General features: G+C 41.6%; 2 protein-coding genes across 4 annotated transcripts in view; one reads left to right on the plus strand and one right to left on the minus strand.

The window, feature by feature from the left end:
- Positions 1 to 2,060: 2,060 nt before the first annotated feature.
- LOC139165255 (protein brambleberry-like) overlaps positions 2,061 to 8,842 on the minus strand; it is a 52,817-nt gene continuing 46,035 nt past the window's right edge. For 2 of the 3 annotated variants that reach the window (XM_070748384.1, XM_070748383.1), the window contains exons 10-13: positions 8,519 to 8,580; positions 5,911 to 6,062; positions 4,606 to 4,706; positions 2,061 to 2,821 (exon numbers count right to left, since the gene is read on the minus strand). In XM_070748384.1, the coding sequence (XP_070604485.1) occupies positions 2,689 to 2,821; positions 4,606 to 4,706; positions 5,911 to 6,062; positions 8,519 to 8,580 (448 nt within the window). In that variant the 3' untranslated portion in view covers positions 2,061 to 2,688. The remainder of the gene's footprint in view (positions 2,822 to 4,605; positions 4,707 to 5,910; positions 6,063 to 8,518; positions 8,581 to 8,842) is intronic. The other variant, XM_070748385.1, reaches the window with a different exon arrangement.
- On the plus strand, positions 6,675 to 8,269 carry LOC139163448 (guanine nucleotide exchange factor subunit RIC1-like; the record flags this gene model as incomplete). The annotated part of the gene is made up of 2 exons (XM_070744248.1): positions 6,675 to 7,389; positions 8,244 to 8,269. Coding segments are annotated over 2 exons (741 nt in total), but the record flags the coding sequence as incomplete, so codon positions are not given.

The raw sequence follows: 8,842 nt of genomic DNA on the forward strand, positions 1-8,842 counted from the left end.
CAATGGGCCAACCAGAAGTCTGTTTTCTTGAACTTGTTAGCCCATTTGGCCATTTTTAACTGGGCTAGATGCTTGGCTGCATAGCTAGAGGTATAACAAGCAGGAAGAGGGAGATTGTGATCCTGCTATATAGAGCGCTGGTGAGACCACATTTGGAATAATACTGTGTTCAGTTCTGGAGACCTCACCTACAAAAAGATATTGATAAAATTGAACGGGTCCAAAGACGGGCTACAAGAATGGTGGAAGGTCTTAAGCATAAAACGTATCAGGAAAGACTTCATGAACTCAATCTGTATAGTCTGGAGGACAGAAGGAAAAGGGGGGACATTTAAATATATCAAAGGGTTAAATAAGGTTCAGGAGGGAAGTGTTTTTAATAGGAAAGTGAACACAAGATCAAGGGGACACAATCTGAAGTTAGTTGGGGGAAAGATCAAAAGCAACATGAGAAAATAGTATAAGGGCAGACTAGATGGACCATGAGGTCTTTTTCTGCCGTCAGACTTCTATGTTTCTAAAATATTATTTTACTGAAAGAGTAGTAGATCCTTGGAACAAACTTCCAGCAGACGTGGTAGATAAATCCAGTCACTGAATTTAAACATGCCTGGGATAAACATATATCCATCCTAAGATAAAATACAGAAAATAGTATAAGGGCAGATTAGATGGACCATGAGGTCTTTTTCTGCCGTCAGACTTCTATGTTTCTATGTTTAATTGTGTTGTCTGGGTATTTAGTTCACTTAACAACACAGACTCCATTCTTAGTCTCCATCCCTTTCCATCAACCATTGATAAAATAGATTCCAGGGTTGATAATATTCCACATTTTCTTTCTGTTTCATTCTTAATGTCAATCTCTTCATTTGCGACCTTCTGACAAGCAAAGTCAGTTGGGATTAGCAATAGCATTTACACTTACATACCACTTCCTAGCGCTTTGACAGCCAAAGGTGGACAGAATCAGCATATTTGCCCACAACAATCTGGGTCCTTACTTGACCCACCTGGGAAGGATGGAAGGCTGAGTCAACCTTGAGCCAGTGGGGAGATTTGAACTGCTGAACTACAGCTAGTGTTTAGCTGGAGTAGCCTGCAGTACTATGCTCTAACCACTGCACCACCCCCGGATCTTATCTGGCTTCCCAGATTCGCCTAACAACTGGGTCACTACCTAACTTTCACTTAACAATTGGGGCCAGGAAAGTCATTAAAAGGGACAAAACTCACTTAACAAACAGCTCACTTAACGACAGAAATTCTCAATTACGTCAAGAGCTATTTGTACTAATTTTACTGCAGTGATTCACTTAACAGCTCTGGCTACAAAGGTCATAAAATGGGGCAAACCTCATTTAGCAACAAAGGGCTCACTTAGCAACAGAAAATTTGGGGGCCCCTTGTGGTCGTAAGTTTATTTATTTTTATTTTTAATTTTTTTAAAAAAAATATTTTTAATTTCTTTTTAATTTTTTAAAATTTTAAAATTTTTCTTTTAAAATATTTTCATTTTCATTTTTTTTATTTTTTATTTTATTTTCATGAATAAAGGTGAGCAGATTTTTTTTTAATTTTTGCTAGTTTCCCTGGCCGTATTTTTATTTATTTATTTATTTTATTTATTTATTTATTCATTTGTCCAATACACAAATACATAGGAAGAAAAATAGACATGTGGTAATATATATAAGGGTAAAAGTGAACTTAGAGGAGAGGATATATGAAAGGAAGAGAATATATATGATAAGTGAGAGAAAGGAAAGACAATTGGACAAGGGACGAAAGGCACACCAGTGCACTTATGTACGCCCCTTACTGGCCTCTTAGGAACCTGGAGAGGTCAATCGTGGAGAGTCTAAGGGAGAAATGTTGGGGGTTAGGGGTTGACCCAATTGAGTCTGGCAATAAGTTCCACGCTTCGATAACTCGATTGTTGAAATCATATTTTTTACAGTCAAGTTTGGAGCGGTTCGTATTAAGTTTGAATCTGTTGCGTGCTCTTGTGTTATTGCGGTTGAAGCTGAAGTAGTCATTGACCGGTAGTATCATTAATATTTATTAAAATAAATATCTTTATTCAGCATACAAACACAGCAATTATCAATTCTAAAAAGAAGGCTCTGTGGATTCATTAGCAAAGCATATTTTTTGGGTCAGTCAGCTGTTTCCATCGCTGTAAAAAATCTCACCCATCAGCCAAAACTGTCCTCGCAGCTCAGAATTCCAGAACTGGATTCGGATTGTGCTGATTTTTTTTTTTTTGTGGAGGATATCAAAAAATGAAAAGTTACATCTTCAAGAGGGAAAAAAAAGGTTTTCTTTTTAAAAACTAAACGTACGGTCTGTTGGGACAGCTGCCGCGTCTCTTCTTAAGAAAAACGATCGCTTTTAAATAGTGCCTTCAGCCTAACATAGGCGTTAAAATAATTGGAACAGAATGTTAATTGCTCTCATAGATCAGGACAATTTTTCCCCGTCCATCATTGGTAGAAACCGGATTATTCAGCAGTGTATAAATGCTGAATCAAGTGGGATTCCACGTTTATTCCCCTGAAAATTGGCTTTAGGTCAAGCTGCGGAAGCCTTAGGCTTTTGAGTCCACCAAAATTGCAAAGGATTCAGGCGAGTTGGCTCTGTCTGGCCACATGGACGGTTTGAAAGCCTCCAAAGATCCTGCTGGATTCAGGCGAGTTGGCTCTGTCCGGCCACATGGACGTGGCAGAAGAGGTGGTCAGAAAGGGCTTTTTTCCGGCACGGTTGACCAGTCCTGGTGACCCCTTGGCAAAAAGGCCTCAGAGAAGCTGAGCAGCTGGACCTGCAGTGGGGGAAACAAGAGATGAATGTTGCATTCAGGTATCTGCAAGCGCTAGCTTGACTTCTCAAATTCTTCTCCATCAGCACTCAAGGGAAAAGGGTTCACCAAACCTGACCCGTTTAAGGCTGGTGGAGCTCAGCTCCCAGAATTCAGACATGAATATCTCTATAGATGAAGGTCTAGGCACTGAATATCTCTATGGGACATTTGCTGGCTGGGGGATTCTGGGAGTTAAAGTCCACCAATCTGTTCTGCCTGTCCGGTCCAACTACTAGGAATAGTGACCCCAATTCACGTTGCGAATTCAAAAGCTAGCAAAGCAAGATATACTGCTCAAAAAATAAAGGGAACACTTAAACAACACAATATAAACTAGAGAATAAACTAGAGTATAATAGAAAATATACTACAATATAATAGAGAGAGAATAGAGAACAGAATATAGAATAGAACAGAATAGAACAGAGTATAAACTAGAATAGAATAGAGAATAGAATAGAATAGAGAATAGAATGGAATAAGATAGAAAAAGGAATAACATAGAATAGAATTAAAATAGAATAGAGAATAGAAAATATACTGCTCAAAAAAATAAAGGGACCACTTAAACAACACAATAGAACTCCAAGTAAATCAAACTTCTGTGAAATCAAACTTTCCACTTAGGAAGCAACTCTGATTGACAATCAATTTTACATGCTGTTATGTACATTCAATTTATACAGAACAAAGTATTCAATGAGAATATTTCATTCATTCAGATCTTGGATGTGTTATTTCAGTGTTCCCTTTATTTTTTTGAGCAGTGTATATTTTTTTCAAACACAGTTCTGCAGTACAAAAGTTAAGTCGCTGGAATTCGAGGCGGGCTGCAGTCTCTCATTTGCGACAGATAACGGGAAAATCTAAGCTGCTAGCCAGAAGGCTATAGATCTTCCGATCTGATGGTAATTCCTTGACAAATGTCCTCACGGCAACCCAAAGACATTTTTCAGCTCAAAACAAAAGCCGGAATCAAGGATCCAAAGCAGCAGGAAAGTCTCTCAGCTCTTAAGCTCCTTCTTTCATTATGAACATTGTCTTCCACATCCCCTTTTTCCATCAGCCTGTCCTATATACTGCCAGGGGTGGCCAAATGTCCCATGGAGATATTCAGTACCTAGACCCTCGTCTATAGAGATATTCATGTTCGACTCTCCTTCTTTTGTGAACGTGCCTTCTCATAATACTTGCTTCCTAGTAAAATTAATTTTTATTGATTGTAAAAAAAAGAAAACAAACAAACATAACACATAGGACATAACAAAACATTAAATGAACATTTCCAAAATGTGAACTGTAGGTGGTACCCATCACAAAAGTAAAAACTTAGTGAATATATCAAGTTAATATATAATAATTTATCACTAAGTAGGGTTAACATATATATATAATTTAAGGTTAACATAATTTACATTTTCATTCTTATTTCGCTTATATTTGGATCTTATATAGTCAAATTTGAACTCCGCAGAATTGTAATGATACCATCCAAAGATCTTTACTCTTAATTTGTCAACTATATTGTTGACCGCTAAGTTGCGACTTTAAAGATTTAGTTCAGATTATTTCTAGCTGTTTTAGTTTAGTTTTCTAGCCAAATTTCGCTCCAGCACCTGTGCGCCAATCATCCTGAGCTACACCGTTAGTGGCTGTAAGTAGGAATCCGCCTGATATGATACAGATGGAACATGAAGAGATTGCTTCAACTCACATGCCGGTCGCTGCCGACTTCCCATACTTACACGTCGCTGACCAAGGAATCGTTGAGCGAGGAGACTTGTGGGTTGGCGAATGAGTTGAATACTGAGCCCAAGGGGGGCCGGGAGAGTTTCTCCAAGGTGGCCTGTTGGGAAACGAAGGAGGAGATGTTTTTTCCTTCTAATGCCATGCTCCATCTTGGCTTGTTCCTGGCGCATGGGACACAGGAGGAGGGCGAACTCAGAGAAGCGGGGGCATTGGCTGAAAGACCCCTCTGAGCTCCATGGACACAAGGGATGGTTGTGCCAGTGTGCAGCAGCAGTTTTAAAAAAAGCAAATTCCATGCTTGGCCTGATTAGGAAGGGAATCGAAAATAAGTCGGTAAGTGTTGTATTGCCTCTGTACAAATCGATGGTGAGACCACACTTGGAGTCCTGTGTACAGTTCTGGTCACCGCACCTCAAGGAGGGTATAATGGAACTGGAAAAGGTGCAAAAAGGGGCAACAAGGATGATCAAGGAAATGGAGCCCCTCCCTTAGGAAACCAGGTTGCAAGGCTTTAGTCTCTTCAGCCTTGAAAGATTTTAATCGAAGTTTATAAAATCATGCATGGGATAGAGAAGGTGGATAGAGAAAAATTATCTTCTCTATCCCACAATACTAGGACGAGGGGGCACAACCTAAAGCTCATAGGCAAGAAAATGGGGACAAATCAAGGGAAATATTTCTTCACCCAGAGGGTCCTTGGTTGATGGAATTCACATCCAGAAGAGGTTGTGACAGTTGTCAGCCTGGAGAGCTTCAAGGCAGGATTGGACAGATTAATGGAGGCCAAGTGTACCAGTAGTTATTGAAACGGATGTCCAAGTGCCGCCTCTATGTTGGTTGAATTGGGTCCCATTTGTTGGGGGTCAGGGGAAAGGGAGGGTCTTGCCTTCTCTTTCAATCATTAAGTGTTGTACCACATGATTCTTGACAAATGTATCTTTTTCTTTATGTACACTGAGAGCATCTGCACCAAGACAAATTCCTTGTGTGTCCAATCTCACTTGGCCAATAAAATTCTATTCTATTCTCTTTCTGCTCATCCCCATGGTCAATTGGGGGGCCACTGTGGGTCACAGAATGCTGCACTCGATGGGCTTTGGCCCAATTCAGCAGGGCTCTCCTTAGGTTCTTATGCTGCATTGCAAAGCCACCCCAATTGCAATGGCCTCGTTTTAGCATCGGGCAACACCCCAATAGCCAGCTTGAGATCAACCTGGCCTGCATCCCTCCAGCCCCTCCCCTCTCCCCAATAATCCCTGATTGGGACCCTTTCAGGCCCCATGCTCCAACCTCTTGGTTACCTCTGGTTTGTTGCCGCGGCTCAAATTCAGACGGCGCGATGGCAGGCCAGGGAAGGTGGGATTCGGTGCACGGCTCTCCTGCTCCCTTCCCTGGGGGGAAGTAAAGAGATGCCCCTCTTTTGCTAGGGGGTCTTTTTTCAGAGGGAATCCATCTGCGAAAGACAATGGGGGAGTTTGGGCAGAGGCAAGGCTGAATATTTTAACAGAATTGAACTGCTGGCATTGGGCACTCAGCCTGTAATATTGCAGTACGCCACTATGGCCCTTCCTTCCTTCCTTCCTTCCTTCCTTCCCTGTCTGTCTGTCTGTCTGTCTGTCTGTCTGTCTATCTATCATCTATCTATCTATCTATCTATCTATCTATCTATCTATCTATCTATCTATCTGGCAGTGGGCTTCCTTCCTTCCTTCCTTCCTGTCTGTCTGTCTGTCTGTCTGTCTGTCTGTCTGTCTGTCTGTCTGTCTGTCTGTCTGTCTGTCTGTCTGTCTGTCTGTCTGTCTGTCTATCTATCTATCTATCTATCTGGCAGTGGGCTTCCTTCCTTCCTTCCCTATCTGTCTGTCTGTCTGTCTGTCTGTCTATCTATCTATCTGGCAATGGGCTTCCTTCCTTCCTTCCCTATCTGTCTGTCTGTCTGTTTATCTATCTATCTATCTATCTATCTATCTATCTATCTATCTATCTATCTATCTATCTATCTGGCAGTGGGTTTCCTTCCTTCCTTTTCTATCTGTCTGTCTGTCTGTCTGTCTGTCTGTCTGTGTATCTATCTATCTATCTATCTATCTATCTATCTATCTATCTATCTATCTATCTATCTATCTATCTGGCAGTGGGTTTCCTTCCTTCCTTTTCTATCTGTCTGTCTGTCTGTCTGTCTGTCTGTTTATCTATCTATCTATCTATCTATCTATCTATCTATCTATCTATCTATCTATCTATCTATCTATCTGGCAGTGGGTTTCCTTCCTTCCTTTTCTATCTGTCTGTCTGTCTGTCTGTTTATCTATCTATCTATCTATCTATCTATCTATCTATCTATCTATCTATCTATCTATCTATCTATCTGGCAGTGGGTTTCCTTCCTTCCTTTTCTATCTGTCTGTCTGTCTGTCTGTCTGTCTGTCTGTCTGTCTGTCTATCTATCTATCTATCTATCTATCTATCTATCTATCTATCTATCTATCTATCTGGCAGTGGGCGTCCTTCCTTCCTTCCTTCCCGTCCGTCCATCCATCCATCTACCTATTTATCATTTATCTATCTTATTCATATTAATATCTATTCATATCTGTCTGTCTCCATCCGTCCGTCCGTCCGTCCGTCCATCCATCCATCCATCCATCCATCCATCCATCCATCCATCCATCCATCCATCCATCTGAATAAGAGCCTTGGTGCCGCAGTGGTTATAGTGCAGAACTGCAAGTTACTTCTTCTGATCACCGTCTGCCTGCAGTTTGGCAGATCGAATCTCAGTAGGCTCAAAGTTGACTCAGCCTTCCATCCCTCCAAGGTTGGTTAAATGGGGACCCAGATTGTTGGGGACAATATATGCTGACTCTGTAAACTGCTTAGAGAGGGCTGTAAAACAGCCTGATAAATCTGAATGTGATTGCTATTGCTAAGTAGAATCGAACTGTTAGGAATGGGTAGAGTCAGCCTGCAATACTGCACTCTAACCACTGCGCCACCACAGCTGTAGGGAAGTGCAGTAGTTCTCCACAAATCATTAAAACATCACTATGCATGTCAATCTTGGGTGGCTAACTTTTGCTGGTCACAACTGTCCCAAGCCACCTTTCTCGAAGCTAGGAGCACCTGTCAGTCTCCCCAACCTTCATAATAATAATAATAATAATAATAATAATAATAATAATAATAATAATTTATTGGATTTGTATGCCGCCCCTCTCCGCAGACTTGGGGCGGCTAACAACAATAATAAACACAACATGTACAATCCAATAATAAAAACAACTAAAAACCCCTATTATAAAACCAAACATACACACAAACATATCATGCATACCTTGTAATGGCCTAGGGGGAAGAGCTATCTCAACTCCCCCATGCCTGGCGGTATAAATGAGTCTTCAGTAGTTTACGAGAGACAGGGAGGGTGGGAACAGTTCTAATCTCCAGGGGGAGTTGGATCCAGAGGGTCGGGGCCGCCAGAGAAGGCTCTTCCCCTGGGTCCCGCCAAACGACATTGTTTAGTTGACGGGACCTGGAGAAGACCCACTCTGTGGGACCTTATCGGTCGTTGGGATTCGTGCGGCAGCAGGCGGTTCAAGAGGTAATCTGGCCAATGCCATGTGGGGCTTTAAAGGTCATAACCAACACTTTGAATTGTGACCGGAAACTGATCGGCAACCAATGCAGGCCACGGAGTGTTGAAGAAATGTGGGCGAATCTTGAAGCCCCACGACGGCTCTCAAGGCTGCGTTCTGCATGATCTGAAGTTTCCGAACACTTTTCAAATGTAGCCCCATGTAGAGAGCGTTGCAGTAATCGAACCTCGAGGTGATGAGGGCATGAGTGACTGTGAGCAGTGACTCCCTGTCCAATGTTCATCCCCACCTTTATCCCAGCAGTTTTGCTCACCTGACAGGTAGCTCACCTCTTCCAACCTCTCCAGCTCATCCAGGAGGCCCACCTCGTCTTCTCTGCAAAGAGGAAACCGGAAACCCATTTTAGGACATGTTTGGGCAGCTGCCATTCCAGGATTTTTGCAAGCAGCTTGGGAAAGAATCACCCGTTGTAAAGCTGCAGATCGGTTTTTCAAAAAGGTTGCAACAGAATTGTTACAAATGTGCTTTTTCAAAAGGCATCAGGACTTCATTTTTCTATTGCTTTTTCCCCTTTTTTTTAATTTTAGAGATTTATTTACAAATATAATACAAAATACATAAAATACATAAAAAGGAA

This window comes from Erythrolamprus reginae, chromosome 3 (assembly GCF_031021105.1).
Source record: "Erythrolamprus reginae isolate rEryReg1 chromosome 3, rEryReg1.hap1, whole genome shotgun sequence".
NCBI classification, from domain to species: domain Eukaryota; kingdom Metazoa; phylum Chordata; class Lepidosauria; order Squamata; family Dipsadidae; genus Erythrolamprus; species Erythrolamprus reginae.